General features: G+C 47.1%; 1 protein-coding gene across 2 annotated transcripts in view; it reads right to left on the bottom strand.

The window, feature by feature from the left end:
• The window catches only part of rcor2 (REST corepressor 2), a 58,904-nt gene that overhangs the window by 12,439 nt on the left and 26,909 nt on the right, over positions 1–19,556 (bottom strand). For both annotated transcript variants that reach the window (XM_059955404.1, XM_059955402.1), the window contains exons 6-9: positions 14,271–14,432; positions 11,534–11,658; positions 11,094–11,166; positions 7,018–7,236 (exon numbers count right to left, since the gene is read on the bottom strand). In XM_059955404.1, the coding sequence (XP_059811387.1) occupies positions 7,018–7,236; positions 11,094–11,166; positions 11,534–11,658; positions 14,271–14,432 (579 nt within the window). The remainder of the gene's footprint in view (positions 1–7,017; positions 7,237–11,093; positions 11,167–11,533; positions 11,659–14,270; positions 14,433–19,556) is intronic.

Below are 19,556 nucleotides of genomic sequence, written 5' to 3'. Positions count from 1 at the left end.
TTGGATAGATCTTTGCATAGTGGGGGTATTAAGGGTTACGGGGAAAAGGCAGGTAGGTGGAGATGAGTCCACGGCCCGATTGGCCACGACCTTACTGAATGGCGGCCAGGCTCGACGGGCCAGATGGCCGACGCCCACTCCTGTTTCTTGTGTTCTGTTCTTGTATCGACCAATCAAGAGCCTGCTTTAAATACCCCCAATGATTTGGCCTCTTCAGACATCTGTGGCAATGAATTCAAATTCCTCCTCACATCTGTTCTAAAGGGAAGGTATTCTGGGGCCGTGCTCTCAGGCTCTGGACCCTGGCACTAATGGAAACATCCTCTCCACATCCACTCTATTTAGTGCAGGAGGCTGGGATTGAACGCAGGTCTCTGGAGCGGTGAGGGAGAAGAGAGGAGCCACGGTGTCACCCATCTCCCACGCCTCAGACCTCTCTCACCTCCTTGCCCTCACTGAGAAACCCGTGATGTTTATAAGCGACTTGGATGAGGTTGAGGAGGGTGGATGGGTTGGTAAGTCTGCAGACGACACAAAGATCGGCAGAGTTGTGGATAGTTTTGAAGGTTGTTATAACAATCACAGCACGGAAACAGGCCATCTCAGCCCTCCTAGTCCGTGCCGAACTCTTAATCTCACCTAGTCCCACCTACCCGCACTCAGCCCATAACCCTCCACTCCTTTCCTGTCCATATACCTATCCAATTTTACCTTAAATGACACAACTGAACTGGCCTCTACTACTTCCACAGGAAGCTCATTCCACACAGCTATCACTCTCTGAGTAAAGAAATACCCCCTTCGTGTTTCCCTTAAACTTCTGCCCCCTAACTCTCAAATCATGTCCTCTCGTTTGAATCTCTCCTACTCTCAATGGAAACAGCCTACTCACGTCAACTCTATCTATCCCTCTCAAAATTTTAAATACCTCGATCAAATCCCCCCTCAACCTTCTACGCTCCAATGAATAGAGACCTAACTTGTTCAATCTTTCTCTGTAACTTAAGTGCTGAAACCCAGGTAACATCCTAGTAAATCGTCCCTGCACTCTCTCTAATTTATTGATATCTTTCCTATAATTCGGTGACCAGAACTGTACACAATATTCCAAATTTGGCCTTACCAATGCCTTGTACAATTTTAACATTACATCCCAACTTCTGTACTCAATGCTCTGATTTATAAAGGCCAGCGTTTCAAAAGCCTTCTTCACCACCCTATCTACATGAGACTCCACCTTCAGGGAACTATGCACTGTTATTCCTAGATCTCTCTGTTCCTCTGCATTCCTCAATGCCCTACCATTTACCCTGTATGTTCTATTTGGATTATTCCTGCCAAAATGTAGAACCTCACACTTCTCAGCATTAAACTCCATCTGCCAACGTTCAGCCCATTCTTCTAACCGGCATAAATCTCCCTGCAAGCTTTGAAAACCCACCTCATTATCCACAACACCTCCTACCTTAGTATCATTGGCATACTTACTAATCCAATTTACCACCCCTGTTCAGGTTTTTGGATAATTGGTCTCTGTTCCAGGGACATTGGGATCTGCTTCGAAGGGACGGTCTACATCTGAACTGGAGGGGTACTAACATTCTTGCAGGAGTGTTTGCCAGTGCTGCTCGGGGGGGGATTTAAACTAGATGTGCGGGGGCAGGGATCCAGATTACGAGAGAAGATGATATGATGAAGAATAAGGGACAGGTGGGGAATACACGTTTCCCAAATATTAATTGTGTAAAGGAGAAAGGTGAGACAGAACATGTGTTGGAAAAGTTACATGTACAGAGGGTTGGTCAGAAGGAGCATGGGGTTAAATGTGTAGAAGGTTTGGGTGATCTTGAGAAGGTCATCAAAATTCAAGGTGCAATTAGCCCGATGGAAGTTCAAGGAGCTGGGTTAGGTACAATAGACAGTGTTTTAAGCAAAGAGAGGAGGAATGGGCTAAGAATTCTATACTTGAATGCGCGTAGTGTCAGAAATAAGACAGATGAGCTTGAAGCTCAGATGAAAATGGGAAACTACGATATTGTTGGGATAACGGAGACATGGCTGCAAGGGGATCAGGCCTGGGAATTGAGTGTACCAGGGTATACGTGCTATCGTAGAGACAGAAATATGGGAAGAGGGGGTGGGGTGGCCCTGTTGGTGAGGAATGAGATTCAGTCCTTAGCAAGAGGTGACTTGGGAACAGGGGAAGTAGAGTCTGTGTGGATTGAGCTGAGGAACAGTAAGGGTAAAAAGACCCTAATGGGTGTTGTGTACAGGCCCCCAAACAGTAGCGTGGATATTGGGTACAAGTTGATTAGGGAGTTAACATTGGCATGTGCTAAAGGTAATGCAGTCGTTATGGGGGATTTCAACATGCAGGTGAACTGGGAGAATCAGGTAGGTGCTGGACCCCAGGATAGGGAGTTTGTGGAGTGTCTAAGGGATGTATTTTTGGAACAGCTTGTGCTTGAGCCAACCAGGAACGAGGCTATTTTGGACTTGGTGATTTGTAATGAACAGGAATTGATAAGTGATCTTGAAGTAAAGGAGCCATTAGGAAGCAGTGATCATAACATGATAAGTTTTTATCTACAATTTGAGAGGGATAAGGGCAGATCAGAGGTGTCAGTGTTGCAATTAAATAAAGGAGACTACGGAGCCATGAGGGAAGAGCTAGCCAAAGTTAAATGGGCGGATGCCCTGGCAGGAAAGACAGTGGATCAGCAGTGGCAGATATTCTTGGAGATAATACAAAAGATGCAAAAGCAGTTCATTCCAATGAGAAGGAAGGATTCAAAGAGGGGGAAGGGGCCACAGTGGTTGACAAAGGAAGTCAGAGATTGTATAGCATTAAAGAAAAAGAAGTATGACAGGGCTAAGATGAGTGGGAATACAGATGATTGGGAAAGTTTTAAGGAACAGCAGATCTTGACTAAAAAAGCAATACGGAGAGAAAAAATCAGGTATGAGCTCAGTCTAGCCAGGAATATAAAAGGGGATAGCAAAAGCTTTTTTAGCTATGTGAAGAGAAAGAAGATAGAAAAAGATAAAAAAGATAAAAAAGAAAGAAGATACAATGTTGGCCCCTTGAAGATTGAATTGGGAGAAATTGTTATGGGAAACAGGGAAATGGCAACAGAATTTAATGCGTACTTTAGATCTATCTTCACCAGGGAGGACACTAGCAATCTCCCAGATGTATGGATGGGCCAGGGTCATAAGATATCAGAGGAATTGAGACAGATTGACAGTAGGAAAGAAACTGTGGTGAGTAGACTGGTAGGACTGAAGGCTAATAAATCCCCGGGTCCAGATGGTCTGCATCCGAGGGTTCTAAAACAGGTGGCTCAGGAAATTGCGGATGCATTGGTAATCATTTTCCAATGTTCCTTAGATTCAGGATTAGTTCCTGAGGATTGAAGAGTGGCTAATGTTATCCCACTTTTCAAGAAGGGAGGGAAGGAGAAAACAGAACTATCGCCCTGTTAGCCTAACGTCAGTCGTGGGGAAGATGCTTGAGTCCATTATTAAGGATGAAATAGTGGCACATCTTGATGGCGGTAATAGAATTAGGCCGAGCCAGCATGGATTTATCAAGGGCAAATCATGCTTGACTAATCTGTTGGAGTTTTTTGAGGGTGTAACAAGGATGTTAGATGAGGGTAAGCCAGTGGATGTTGTGTACCTAGACTTTCAGAAGGCATTCGATAAGGTGCCACATAGGAGATTGGTGAGTAAAATCAGAGCTCATGGCATTGGGGGCAGGGTTTCAACATGGATAGAAAACTGGTTGGCAGATAGAAAGCAAAGGGTAGCAGTGAATGGGTGTTTCTCGGACTGGCTGGAGGTGACTAGTGGGGTACCACAGGGCTCTGTATTGGGACCACAGCTCTTTACGATTTATGTCAACGATTTAGATGAGGGCATTGAAAACTATATCAGCAAGTTTGCTGATGATACTAAACTGGGTGGCAGTGTGACATGCGAAGAGGATGTTAGGAGAATACAGGGAGACTTGGATAGGCTGGGTGAGTGGGCAGATACTTGGCAGATGTCATTCAATGTGAATAAATGTGAAGTTATCCACTTTGGAAGCAGGAACAAGAGGGCAGAGTATTGTCTGAACGGTGTAGAGTTAGGTAAGGGAGAAATGCAAAGAGACCTAGGAGTCCTAGTTCATCAGTCAATGAAGGTGAATGAGCAAGTGCAACAGGCAGTGAAGAGGGCAAATGGAATGTTGACCTTTATTACAAGGGGAATTGAGTACAAGAGCAAGGATGTCCTTTTGCATTTGCATAGGGCCCTGGTGAGACCATACCTGGAATATTGTGTACAGTTTTGGTCTCCAGGTTTGAGGAAAGACATTCTGGCAATTGAGGAAGTGCAGCGTAGATTCACTAGGTTGATTCCTGGGATGGCAGGGCTGTCTTACGCAGACAGATTGGAGAGATTGGGCTTGTATACACTGGAATTGAGGAGATTGAGAGGGGATCTGATTGAAACGTTTAAGATAATTAAAGGATTTGATAGGATTGAGGCAGGAAATATGTTCCAGATGTTGGGAGAGTCCTGTACCAGAGGGCATGGATTGAGAATAAGAGGTCAGTTATTTAAAACAGAGTTGAGGAAGAACTTCTTCTCCCAGAGAGTTGTGGAGGTGTGGAATGCACTGCCTCGGAAGACGGTGGAGGCCAATTCTCTGGATGCTTTCACGAAGGAGCTAGGTAGATATCTGATGGATAGGGGAATCAAGGGATATGGGGACAAGGCAGGGACTGGGTATTGATAGTGAATGATCAGCCATGATCTCAGAATGGCGGTGCAGACTCAAGGGGCCGAATGGTCTACTTCTGCACCTATTGTCTATCATCCAGATCATTTATGTATATTACAAACAACATTGGGCCCAAAACAGATCCCTGAGACACCCCGCTAGTCACTGGCCTCCATCCCGATAAACAATTATCCACCACTACTCTCTGGCATCTCCCATCTAGCCACTGTTGAATCCATTGTATTACTCCAGCATTAATACCTAACGACTGAACCTTCTTAAATAACCTTCCATGTGGAACTTTGTCAAAGGCCTTGCTGAAGTCCATATAGACTACATCCACTGCCTTACCCTCGTCAACATTCCTCGTAACTTCTTCAAAAAATTCAATAAGGTTTGTCAAACATGACCTTCCACGCACAAATCCATGCTGGCTACTCCTAATCAGATCCTGTCTATCCAGATAATTATTAATACTATCTCCAAGAATACTTTCCATTAATTTACCCACCACTGATGTCAAACTGACAGGTCTATAATTGCTAGGCTTACTTCTAGAACCCTTTTTAAACAATGGAACCACATGAGCAATACGCCAATCCTCCGGCACAATCCCCGTTTCTAATGACATCTGAAAGATCTCCGTCAGAGCTCCTGCTATCTCTACACAAACTTCCCTCAAGGTCCTGGGGAATATCCTGTCAGGACCTGGAGATTTACCCACTTTTAAATTTCTTAAAAGCGCCAGTACTTCCACCTCTTTAATTGTCATAGGTTCCATAACTTCCCTACTTGTTTCCCACACCTTACACAATTTAATATCCTTCTCCTTAGTGAATACCGGAGAGAAGAAATCATTCAAAATCTCTCCCATCTCCCTCGGCTCCACACATAGTTGACCACCCTGATTCTCTAAGGGACCAATTTTATCCCTCACTATCCTCTTGCTTTTAATATAACTGTAGAAACCTTTTGGATTTACTTTCACCTTATTTGCCAAACCAACCTCATATCTTCTTTTAGCTTTTCTAATCTCTTTCTTAAGATTCCTTTTACATTCTTTATACTCCTCGAGCAATTCCTTTACTCCATGCTGCCTATATCTATTGTAGACATCCCTCTTTTTCCGAACCAAGTTTCTAATATCCCTTGAAAACCATGGTGCTTTCAAACCTTTAACCTTTCCTTTCAACCTAACAGGAACATAAAGATTCTGTACCCTCATAATTTCACCCTTAAATGACCTCCATTTCTCTATTACATCTTTCCCATAAAACAACCTGACCCAATCCACTCTCTCTAAATCCCTTCGCATCTCCTCAAAGTTAGCCTTTCTCCAATCAAAAATCTCAACTCTATGTCCAGTCCTGTCCTTCTCCATAATTATATTGAAGCTAATGCTATTGTGATCACTGGACCTGAAGTGCTCCCCAACACATACATCTGTCAGCTGACCTATCGCATTCCCTAACAGGAGATCCAACACTGCCCCATCTCTAGTCAGTACTTCTATGTATTGTTGCAAAAAACTATCCTGCACACATTTCACAAACTCTAAACCATCCAGCCCTTTTACAGAATGAGCTTCCCAATCTACGTGTGGAAAATTAAAATCTCCCACAATCACCACCTTGTGTTTACTACAAATATCTATGTTATAGGTGACAACGGGACATCGACAGGATGCAGAGCTAGGCTGAGTTCAGATGGAGTTCAGATGGCTGAGTTCAGATGGAGTTCAGCCTGCAAAAGTGAGAAGTGATTCACTTTAGGTCGAACTGGAAGGCAGAATTCTTAGTAGTGTGGAAGAACAAAGGGATCTTGGGGCCCACATCCACGCGAGTTGATCAGGTGGTCAGGAGGGCGAGTGGCGCGTTGGTCTTCGTTAGTCGTGGGATTGAGTTCAAGAGCCTGGTTATATCTCAGTGCATTATGTTCAGTTCCAGTCACCCTCATCATAGGAAGGATGAGGAAGCTTTAGAGAGGGTGCAGAGATTCACCAGGATGCTGCCTGGATCAGGGAGCGGGTCTTATGAGGATAGGTTGAGTGAACTGGGGCTTTTCTCTCTGGAGGGAAGGAGCACAAGAGGTGACTTGATAGAGGTGGACAAGATGAGAAGCACAGATGGAGCGGACAGGGTGGAAATGTCTAATATGAGAGGGTGCAGAAATTTTAAGGTGACTGGAGGAAAGTTGTGGGGGTGGGGGTTGGGCCGCCAGGGGGAGCTCAGCAGTACCCGTCTCACCTGCCGTTTGATGGAGACCAGCTGCGAGTCGAGCTGCCGCAGGGCGATGGCGGCCGCGTTGGGGTTCGCAGAGACTCCAGCCACCTCGTCCTGGCTCAGGTACATGTCCTTCGGGGGCCGCCGCTTCGCTCGCGGTGGGTGGTGCCTGTACTGGACACTCTGCGACTCTCTCTTCACCGCCATTGACTTGCCGTTCGTTTGCTTCTGTTCCCCGGGGCGCTGAGGGAAGGCAGAAGTTCAGGAACGGCCCCACAACACAAGAACACGTACCACCAGGCTCAAAGACAGCTTCTGGCCCACTCTTACCGGGCACGGGGGCAGAATCAGGCCATTCAGCCCCCGAGTCTGCTCCACCATCCCATCCTATCAACCCTCTCAAACCCATTCTCCCAGTAACTTTCCTGATCAAAAACTTATTAACCTCCATCTTCAATATGCCCAATGACCTGGTCTTCACAGCTCCTCGTGGAGAGGAATTCCACAGATTCATCATCCCCTGGATACAGAAATTTCTCCTCATCTCTGTAAATGGACTCCCCTATACTCTGTGTCCTCTGGTCCTAGACTCCCCCACTGTAGCAAACATCCTCTCCACATCCACTCTATCTGTGTCCTCTGGTCCTAGACTCCCCCACTATAGGAAACATCCTCTCCACATCCACTCTATCTGTGTCCTCTGGTCCTAGACACCCCCACTATAGGAAACATCCTCTCCACATCCACTCTATCTCTGTCCTCTGGTCCTAGACTCCACACTATAGGAAACATCCTCTCCACATCCACTCTATCTGTGTCCTCTGGTCCTAGACTCCACACTATAGGAAACATCCTCTCCACATCCACTCTATCTGTGTCCTCCTACTTGTAATCTCCTCAAAGAATTCCAACAGGTTCATCAGACAGGATTTTCCCTGAAGGAAACCATGCTGACTTTGTACTATCTTGTCCCGTGTCACCAAGTACTCCATCAGCTCATTCTTAACAACTGACTCCAACATCTTTCCAACCAGAGAGATCAGGCTAACTAGTCTGTAATTCCCTTTCTTAAAGAGTGGAGTGACATTTGCAATTTTTCAGTCCTCTGGGACCATGCCAGAGTCCAATGATTTTTGAAAGATCATTTCTAGTGCCACCACAATCTCTAATGCTACCACTTTCAGAACCCGAGGATACAGTTCTTTTGGTCCAGCTAATTTATGTATCTTTAGGTCTCTAAGCTTTTTGAGCACCTCTCTCTTGTAATAGTAACTGCACCCACTTCTCTTCCCTCACACCCTTCAACATCTGGCACACTGCTCGTGTCTTCCACAGTGAAGACTGATGCAAAATACTCAATTAGTTCATCTTCCATCTCCTCGTCTCCCATTATTATTTCTCCTGCTTCATTTTCTAGCGATCTTATACCCACTCTCATTTCTCTTTTATTTTTAACATACTTGAAAAAACTATTACTATCCACTTTGATATTTACAAACTTACTTTCATATTTCATCTTTTCCGTTCTAATGATTTTTTAGTTACTCTCTGTATTTTTAGTTACACTCTGTATTTTTAGTTACTCTCTGTATTTTTTAGTTACTCTCTGTTTTTAAAAATGCTTCCCATTCCTGCATTCCTACTAGTTTTTGCTTTGTTGTATGCCCTCTCTTTGGCTTTTACATTAGCTTTGACTTCCCTTGTCAGCCACGGTTGTACCATTTTGCCATTTGAGTATTTGTTTTTTGTTTACACCTATCCTGCACTTTCCTTATTTTTCCCCCCAGAAACTCACAGCATTGCTGCTCTGCTGACATCCCTGCCAGCAGCTCCTTCCAATTTACTTTGGCCAACTCCTCTCTCATACCACTGAAATTCCCCTTATTCCACTGAAACACTGCTACATCAGGCATTACCTCCTCCCTACCAATATGAACACAATCATACTGGTTCCTAAGGGTTCTTTTACCTTGAGCTCCCTAATAGGCCCCAGTTCATTACGTAACACCCAATCCAGTATAGCTGATCCCCTAGTAGGCTCAACAACAAACTGCCCTAAAAAGCCATCTCATACGCATTCAACAAACTCTTTCTCAAGATCCATTACCAACCTGATTTTCCCCAATCGACCTGCATGTTAAAATGATCACTGCCTTTTCTATTTCCTGTTGTAACCTGCGGTCAACCTCCCAGCCACTATTGGGAGGCCTGTATGTAACTGCCATCAACGTCCCCTTGCAGTTTCTGAACTCAACCCAACAGCTTCCAATCCTACATCACAGCTTTCTGCTGATATGATTGCACTCTTTACCAGTAGAGCCACACCGCCCCCTCTGAGGCAACATGTAACCTTGGACATTCAGCTCCCAACCGAAACCGTCCTTCAGCCACGATTCAGCGATGGTCACAACATCATACCTGGCAATCTGTAATATGGCAACAAGATCAGCTACCTTATTTCTCATACTACGTCCATTTAGATACAACACCTTGAATACCGTATTTGCTACCCCTTTCTGATTCTGCATCCCTAATGTTTTGATACTCAGCCTGTTGGTTGGAACCAAGTCCCATCACCTGCCTGCTCTTCCCGATTGCCTGACTGCACGCCATCTTTACTTTTCTACCATCCGTCCTTTGGCATCGTCAGTCTAGGCCTTTAATATTCTGCACATTTCGAAGAGATCAGAGATCACCATGCTCTTTCCTCACTGCTTCCATCAGGCAGAAGGTACGGGAGCCTCATGAACAGTTACCATCATGTTCCTGAACAAAAGGGGATAGCTACACCCACTTGCCCATCCACCGAGATGCTCCCACAACCAATGACCTCACTTTAAAGACCTTTTTACCTCGTTATCTCATGTTCTCGTTACTTATATAGGCATTTGCACAGTTTTCCTTCTGCCCTCTGATCCTGTTATAGTTACTATTCTCTAGATTGGCTGAATGTGCCCGCGGGAAAATGAATCTCAAAGTTGTGACAGATAAGTACTTTGATATAACAATATTTACTTCTAACATTTGAACTTTGAGATCTTCTAGAGAATAAAGGCTCCTCACACGCTAACCATGCAATCAAGCTCCTCACATGCTAACTAACCACACTGACCATTGTCATTAGGCTGGTGTCGTGTGTAAATTTCCTATTATTGTAACGCCTGCCCTTTATGCAGTCCTGCGTAGGTCTGTAGCTTTTTTTCCCGTGTTGTTTTTACATAGTTCAGTGTAGTTCTTGTACTATTTCGTATGGCACCATGGTCCTGAGAAACATTGTCTCGTTTTTACTGTGTACTGTACCAGCAGTTATGATCGAAATGAGAATAAAAAGTGACTTGACCTGTACAGTGGAAAATTTACCTTGAATACGGTTCGTACGGATCAATTCATTACAGCAGAAACAAGTTTATTATCACTGACAGTTAAACAGAGGGCACAGGAACAGAATTAGGCCACTCAGCCCATCCAGTCTGCTCTGCCACTGTCATCATCCCTCTCACACCCATTCCCCTGCCTTCACCCCATACCCTGAATAATCCAGAGACTATCAATTCCCCACTTAAAATGGCTAATGTCAAGGAGGGTAAAACTTTAAGGTGTTGGGAGGGTAATACGGGGAAGGGCGATGTCAGAGGGAGGTAGTAGAGGCAGATACATCAGGAGCACTTAAGAAACTCTTAGATAAGCACGTGGATGATAGAAAAATGGAGGGCTACATGGGAGGGAAGGGTTAGATTGAGGTCCAGGTGCTGGTCAATGGGACTGGGCGGATGAACAGTTTGGGCTAAATGGTTTCTGTGCTGGCCCTATGAAGGTTAAAAGCTCGAAGTAAGTGTATTATCGAAGGACATGCATATCGCCATATACAACCTAGTGATTCATTTTCTTGCGGGCATTCATGGTAAGTACAAGAAGCACAACAAAAACAATGAAAGAGCACATCCGACAGAACAGACATGGTCTTTTATTAATTCTATTAATAAGAATAATTAATTAATGAAAGACATCTGTGGCAATGAATTCCACAGGTTAACCACTGACAAAATTCATCCTACTGTACAATGGAGATGACTGTAAATGACATTAAGGCAAGGACTGACCTCCCTCTTTATGTCGGGCTCATAGTCGCTGTCATCTGCGATCTGGACGGTCACCTCCTCTGCCTCGTCGTTGCTGTGCACAGACCAAAACAAGAGGTGTGGGTGGCTGCAGGAAGGGATTCCTTCTCACCCTCCCCCAGCCCCACTATCACCGACATCACCAGCAGCTAGGGACTGGGGAGGGGCAGTAGGTACACGGTCTCGAGGCAATGGGAAGGGTGGCCTGGGGGTGAGCTCCTTCCGAGGAGGGCAGTAACAGCTCACACATCTGCATCAGAGGCAGGGAATGGCTAGAGGGGCAGCAGTAGCTCTCACAGATGAGCCCAGTCGGGGGTGAGGGGGCAGAAACGGCTCAGGCACCTGTACTTTGGTGGGGGGGTGAGCGCAGAGACAGGGGTCGGTGTCGAGGCTGCAAACCGGGGTGAGGAGGGCCCACACACCTGTCCTCCCGCTCCTTCTTGTGCACTAGCTTGCGCGCTTGGCGGTCCATCACGCTGGTCCTGGTCCTCGTCTTCTTCCACGAATAGTAATACTTCACCAGGCTGGAGATGAGCTTGTCCGGTAACTGGGGGAGCAACGGGCGGGGAGAGGGTTACACAGCCCGAGCGTGAGCATCAGCCCCTCCCAAAGGCAGCATGGCTCCCCCAATCCCGTCCTCTTCACATCAGGACCATGAGGTGTGAGTCCCCCCCCCAAGGTCACGCCCATCCCCCCCCCTCACTCCCTCTCACACAAACACCCCACCTCTAGTTACAGGACCACTGGGTCACACCCATCCCCTCAATCCCTCATCTGGCCACTTGCTCAAATGCCCCTTGGACTCTTATCCCACTTCTACAATCATAGCACCACCAGGTCACACCCACCCCACTTGCTCTCGCTCCCCACTTCTACAATCACAGGAGGTGCTGTGTTAAGTTGGAGCTGGACCCAGATGAATTCTGGATCATTCAGGAGGCTGAAGGGGGTGATAGATAAGACATACAGAGAGGAAGTTACACCCAAGGTGCAGGACACAGGAAGGTGAAAGGGGTTAAGGACCCTGTGGCCATCCCCCTCAAGAACAGGGAAACCACTTTGGGTACTGTTGCAGGGGGTGACGACCGAGTAAAGGAAAGACACAGCAGTCAGGTCTCTGGGACTGTGGTCTTGCTCCGTGACTCAGAAGGGAAGTTGGGTGGTGAGGAGTCACACTGTGGTGATAGGGGAGTAGAAAGGTTATGTGGACGAGAACGAGATTCCTGAATGACACCTCGGATCGAGGCCACAGCGTTCTGGTGAATAGCCAGAAGACGTGGTCCATGCAGGTACCAGTGACGTGGTAGGACGAGTGACAGGGTTCTGCATAGGGAGTTCAGGGAATTAAAAAGACGGGACCTCCAAGGTTGTGATCTCAGGATTGCTACCCGTGCCACGTGCTAGTGAGGCCAGAACTAGGAAGATGATGCAGTTTAATACGCGGCTAGGAAGTTGGTGTAGGAGGGAGGGAGGGCATCAGATTTTTAGATAATTGGGCTCTCTTCCAGGGAAGGTGGGACCTGTACAGAAGGGACCATTTGCATCTCAACTGAAAGGGGGCCAATATCCTAGCAGGAAGGCTTGCTAGTGCTTCACTGGGGTAGGACAAGGGTTTAAACTAGACTTGCAACGGGGTGGGAACCAGAATACAAGGACAGATAGTGGAGAGGTTGTGGAGCCAGATGTCTTTAAGTCCTCAAGTCAGGAATCAAAAGGTTGAGCACGGTGAAACTAGTGTCCTCAGCTGGGTATATTTCAATGAAACGAGTATCGTAGGAGAGGCAGATGAGGCTCTGAGCATGGGTCAACACATGGAATTACGTTATTGCAGCCATTAGTCAGACTTGGTTGCAGGAGGGAAAGGACTGGCAGCTCAGTACTCTGATGTTCAGCTGTTTCAGATGCGATGGGACGGGAGGGATTAAAGGAGGAGGGGTGGCATTACTAGTCAGTGAAAATATCACGGCAGTGCTCCGTCAAGACAGACTGGAGAGCTTGTCTGGTGAGGCATTATGGGTGAAACTGAGAATTAAGAAAAGTATGATCACATTATCGGGGCTGTATTACAGACCACCAACAGTCCTCGGGATCTAGAGAACAAATTTGTAGAGAGATCACAGAATGTTGTTATTAGTAGGTGATTTTTATCATTCCCATGCTGTAAAAGGGCTAGATGGGACAGAGTTTATCAAATGTGTTCAGGAAAGTTTCATTCATCAGTACAAAGGAGTCCCAACAAGAACGCGTGCGATACTGGATCTGTCGTGAAGGAATGAGACTGGGCAGGTGACAGAAAAGGGAACACCTTGCACCGAGAGATCATGGTGCCATTAGTTTCAAGGTAGTTGTGGAAAAGGAGGTCTCAACTGCAATGAGATTCTGAACTGGAGGAAGGCCGATTTTGATGGTATCAGAAAGGATCTGGCGAGTGTCGACTCGGACGGGCTGTTTTCTGGCAAAGGTGGGCTTGGTAAATGGGAGGTCTTCAAAAGTGAAATTCTGGGATCTATGTGCCTTTCAGAGGGTAAAGGCAACCCCCTCCCCTCCCAGCCCCGGATCCTGAACCGTGCCCACTGCAACAGGAACATGTGCCCAACGAGCTGCCCTCGCTTAGAACGTGTACACATCTCTCAGCTCACCCACCAGCCTCTGCCAGCACCATCGCGCCCCAGTCTTCCCTCCCTTCACTACACCCTCCTGAATCCTTGTCCAGTTCCCCCCCACCACCCTCCCCTCTCCATATCCTCTGACCTGAATCTCCCTCCCACCTCTCACCAGGTCATTCTCCACTATTACTTCCCTTCCCTCCAACCCCATCCTCCCTCCCCTCCCCAGTTCTATCTCATTCCCCTCCCATCCCCCTATCCCCTCCCCATTCCCCGTCACTCCCCTTGCTAGATTCCCCTCCCCTACCGTCCAACTCAGCCCTCCTTCCCGAGTCCTCCCACACCTCCTCCTCCCCAAGTTCTCCCGCCCCCAACTTTTCCCCCTCCCAGTTCTTTCACATTCTCCCCGCCCACCCCATTCCCCCTTGCTAGATTCCCCTCCCCTCCCTAGTCCTCCCACCTGTACCCTCCATTTGCCCCACTCCAGGGACCTCTTCCCCTAAACACCCCCCTCCCAAGAGTTCCCTCTGGTTGTCCCCCTCCCCAGCCTCACCATCTGCTGGATGCGCTGGAAGCTCTTGCCGTGGAAGCTGAAGGCTTGCTCGAACAGGACCTTGTCCTCGACAGTCCACTCGTCCGGGAAAGGTGTGAAGTTGGCCAGGTCAGCCAGAGACTTGTCCACGTCGTGCTTGTGCCACAGGAGCATCCCCAGCGCCTGACGGGGGCAGCAGAGCACAATTACACCACCCGTGACCATCAACAACCTCTGGCAATTTGTCAGGCATTGTACTGGTTTCCAGTCAGTCTCCCACTCCCAGGGATCTGTTACCCATATATAAACCGCCCCTCCGAACCCTAGATTAGATCCCAGTCTGTAATCCACTCCCAGGGATCTGTTACCCATATATAAACCGCCCCTCCGAACCCTAGATTAGATCCCAGTCTGTAATCCACTCCCAGGGATCTGTTACCCATATATAAACCGCCCCTCCGAACCCTAGATTAGATCCCAGTCTGTAATCCACTCCCAGGGATCTGTTACCCATACATAAACCGCCCCTCCGAACCCTAGATTAGATCCCAGTCTGTAATCCACTCCCAGGGATCTGTTACCCATATATAAACCGCCCCTCCGAACCCTAGATTAGATCCCAGTCTGTAATCCACTCCCAGGGATCTGTTACCCATACATAAACCGCCCCTCCGAACCCTAGATTAGATCCCAGTCTGTAATCCACTCCCAGGGATCTGTTACCCATACATAAACCGCCCCTCCGAACCCTAGATTAGATCCCAGTCTGTAATCCACTCCCAGGGATCTGTTACCCATATATAAACCGCCCCTCCGAACCCTAGATTAGATCCCAGTCTGTAATCCACTCCCAGGGATCTGTTACCCATATATAAACCGCCCCTCCGAACCCTAGATTAGATCCCAGTCTGTAATCCACTCCCAGGGATCTGTTACCCATATATAAACCGCCCCTCCGAACCCTAGATTAGATCCCAGTCTGTAATCCACTCCCAGGGATCTGTTACCCATATATAAACCGCCCCTCCGAACCCTAGATTAGATCCCAGTCTGTAATCCACTCCCAGGGATCTGTTACCCATATATAAACCGCCCCTCCGAACCCTAGATTAGATCCCAGTCTGTAATCCACTCCCAGGGATCTGTTACCCATACATAAACCGCCCCTCCGAACCCTAGATTAGATCCCAGTCTGTAATCCACTCCCAGGGATCTGTTACCCATATATAAACCGCCCCTCCGAACCCTAGATTAGATCCCAGTCTGTAATCCACTCCCAGGGATCTGTTACCCATACATAAACCGCCCCTCCGAACCCTAGATTAGATCCCAGTCTGTAATCCACTCCCAGGGATCTATTACCCACATATAAACCGCCCTTCCGAACCCTAGATTAGATCCCAGTCTGTAATCCACTCCCAGGGATCTGTTACCCATATATAAACCGCCCTTCCGAACCCTAGATTAGATCCCAGTCTGTAATCCACTCCCAGGGATCTGTTACCCATATATAAACCGCCCCTCCGAACCTTAGATTAGATCCCAGTCTGTAATCCACTCCCAGGGATCTGCTTTCTATCTGTAACACCCTGGGAAAGGTTCCACTGCTAATGTAGTGATTTTTCCTGTAGAGGCACTGGTAATGTGATGGTTCCTCTGTGGCAGCAGCGTTTGGGGTTATGACTAGAAATAACGGGGGCTTTGGAATGTGCGCCGTCCAATGAAGGGAGTGTTTTAACTTGTTGTGTATCTGAGAACTAAGTGATCTGGGTCTTTTCTTCTGCGAGAGACGAAGACAGAAGATGCCTGAAAGGAGTGGACTTGGAGTGGGGCCAGGAGTCCATGAAGCCCAGGGGAAATTGTTCACCCTTCCCACCCACCCACTCACACAAACAACTGGAACTCTAGGACAACCCAAACCACTGGATTAGTCTGGAGCCCACTCCCAGGGATCTGTTATTTACAAACAACCCCCTGACCCTCAGGATTAAATCCCAGTCAGTAACCCACTCCCAGGGGACTCGATAGTTAGGGGGTCAGACAGGCGATTCTGTGGATGCAGGAAAGAAGCACAGATGGAAGTTTGCCTTCTAGGTGCCAGGGTCCGGGATGTTTCTGATCGTGTCCATGATATCCTGAAGTGGGAAGGTGAACAGCCAGAGGTCGTGGTACATACTGGTACCAACAACATAGGCAGGAAAAGGGGAAGAGGTCCTGAAAACAGACTACAGGGAGTTAGGAAGGAAGTTGAGAAGCAGGACCACAAAGGTTGTCATCTTGGGATTACTACCTGTGCCCGTGATAGTGAGTACAGGAATAGAATGAGGTGGAGGATAAATGCGTGGCTGAGGGATTGGAGCAGTGGGCAGGGATTCCGATTTCTGGATCATTGGGACCTCTTTTGGGGCAGGCGTGACCTGTTCAAAAAGGACAGGTTGAACTCGAATCCCAAGGGGACCAATATCCTGGCGGGGAGGTTTGCTAAGGCTATTGGGGAGAGTTTAAAGTAGGATTGCTGGGGGGGGGGTGGTAGGAACCAAACTGAAGAGACGAAAGAGGCTGTTTGCTCACAAATAGAGAAAGCTTGGAGACAGTGAGAGAGCGAGGATAGGCAGGTGATAGAGAAGGGACACGCTCAGACTGATGGTTTGACATGTGTCTATTTTAATGCAAGGAGTATTATGAACAAAGCGGATGAGCTTAGAGCATGGATCAGTACTTGGAGCTATGACGTTGTGGCCATTACAGAGACTTGGACGGTGCAGGGGCAGGAATGGCTACTTCAAGTGCCAGGCTTTAGATGTTTCAGAAAGGATAGGGAGGGAGGCAAAAGAGGTGGGGGCGTGTTGATCAGAGATAGTGTCACAGCTGCAGAAAAGGAGGAAGTCACGGAGGGATTGTCTACAGAACCTCTGTGGGTGGAAGTTAGGAATAGGAAGAACACCCAATAGTAACAGGGACATCGAGGAGCAGATAGGGAAACAGATTCTGGAAAGGTGTAATAATAACAAGATTGTCATGGTGGGAGATTTTAATTTCCCAAATATCGATTGACATGTCCCTGGAGCGAGGGCTTTAGATGGGGTGGAGTTTGTTATGTGTGTTGAAGAGGGTTTCTTTACACAATATGTACACAAGCCTACAAGAGGAAAGACTGTACTTGATCTGGTTTTGGGAAATGAACCTGATCAGGTGTCAGATCTCTCAGTGGGAGAGCATTTTGGAGATAGTGATGACAATTCTATACCATAACATTGGAGAGGGATAGGAACAGACAAGCTAGAAAAGCGTTTAATTGGAGTAAGGAGAAATATGATGCTCTCAGTTAAGAACTTGAAAGCATAAATTGGAAACAGATGTTCTCAGGGAAATGTACAGAAGAAATGTGGCAAATGTTCAGGGGATATTTGCATGGTGTTCTGCTTAGGTACATTCCAATGAGAAAGGGAAGTGATGGTACAGGAACCGTGGTGTACAAAGACTAGTACAGAAGAAATCTAGTACAGAAGAAATCTAGTCAAGAAGAAAAGAGGAGCTAAGGAAAGGTACAAAAAACCAGGTAATGACAGAGATCTAGAAGATTATCAGGCTAGCAGGAAAGAGATTAAGAAAGAAATTAGGAGAGCCAGAACAGCCTTCAGAAGGCCTTGGTGGACAGGATTAAGGAAAACCCCAAGGCATTCTACAAGTATGTGAAGAGCAAGAGGATAAGACGTGAGAGAATAGGACCAATCAAGTGTGACAGTGGAAAGTGCGTATGGTACCAGAGGAGATAGCAGAGGTACTTAATGAGTACTTTGCTTCAGTATTCACTACGGAAAAGGATCTTGGCGATTATAGGGATGACTCACGGCAGACCGAAAGGCCTAAACATGGAGATATTAAGAAAGAGAATGTGCTGGAGCTTTTGGAAAGCGTCAAGTTGGAAAAGTCACTGGGGCCGGCAAGATGTACCCCAGGCTACTGTGGCAGGCAGGGAGGAGATTGCTGAGCCTCCGGCAATGATCTTTGCATCAACAATGGAAATCCAGAGGATTAGAAGGTTGGGGATGTTGTTCCCTTATTCAAGACAGGGAGTAGAGATAGCCCAGGAAATTATAGGCCAGTGAGTCTTACTTCAGTGGTTGGTAAGTTGATGGAGAAGATCCTGAGAGGCAGGATTTATGAACATTTGGAGAGGCATAACATGGTTAGGAATAGTCGGTATGGCTTTGTCAAAGGCAGGTCGTACCTTACAAGCCTGATTGAATTTTTTGATGATGTGACTAAACACATTGATGAAGGAAGAGCAGTAGATGTAGTGTATATGGATTTCAGCAAGGCATTTGATAAGGTACCCCGTGCAAGGTTTATTGAGAAAGTAAGGAGGCATGGGATCCAAGGAGACATTGCTTTGTGCATCCAGAACTGGCTTGCCCACAGGAGGCAAAGAGTGGTTGTAGACGGGACATATTCTGCATGGAGGTCGGTGACCAGTGGTGTGCCTCAGGGATCTGTTCTGGGACTCCTACTCTTGGTGATTTTTATAAAATGACCTGGATGAGGAAGTGGAGGATGGGTTAGTAAATCTGATGACGCAAAGGTTGAGGGTATTGTGGATAGTGTGGAGGGCTGTCAGAGGTTACAGTGGGACATCGATAGGATGCAAAACTGGGCTGAGAAGTGGCAGATGGAGTTCATCCCAGATAAGTGTGAGGTGGTTCATTTTGGTAGGTCAAATATGACGGCAGAATATAGTATTAATGGTAAGACTCTTGGCAGTGTGGAAGATCAGAGGGATCTTGGGGTCCAAGTCCATAGGACACTCAAAGCAGCTGCGCAGGTTGACACTGTGGTTAAGAAGGTGTAATGTGCATTGGCCTTCATCAACCATGGGACTGAGTTTAGGAGCCAAAAGGTAATGTTGCAGCTATATAGGACCCTGGTCAGACCCCACTTGGACTGTGCTCAGTTCTGGTCGCCTCACTATAGAAAGGATGTGGAAACCATAGAAAGGGCGCAGAGGAGATTTACAAGGACGTTGCCTGGATTGGGGAGCCTGCCTTATGAGAATAGGTTGAGTGAACTCTGCCTTTTTTCCTTGGAGTGACGGAGGATGAGAGGTGACCTGTTAGAGGTGTACAAGATGATGAGAGGCATTGATCATGCGGATAGTCAGAGGCCTTTTCCCAGGGCTGAAATGGCTAGCACGAGTAAGCAGTTTTAAGGTGCCTGGAAGTAGGTAGAGAGATGTCAGGGTTAAGTTTTTTTTTAAAAACACAGATTGGTGAGTGCATGGAATGGGCTGCTGGCGATGGTGGTGGAGAC

Source organism: Hypanus sabinus, chromosome 31 (genome assembly GCF_030144855.1).
Source record: "Hypanus sabinus isolate sHypSab1 chromosome 31, sHypSab1.hap1, whole genome shotgun sequence".
In the NCBI taxonomy this organism is placed as follows: Eukaryota; Metazoa; Chordata; class Chondrichthyes; order Myliobatiformes; family Dasyatidae; genus Hypanus; species Hypanus sabinus.
The sequence above is the reverse complement of the archived record's forward strand: the minus strand, read 5'-3'. Positions and strand labels throughout refer to the sequence as shown.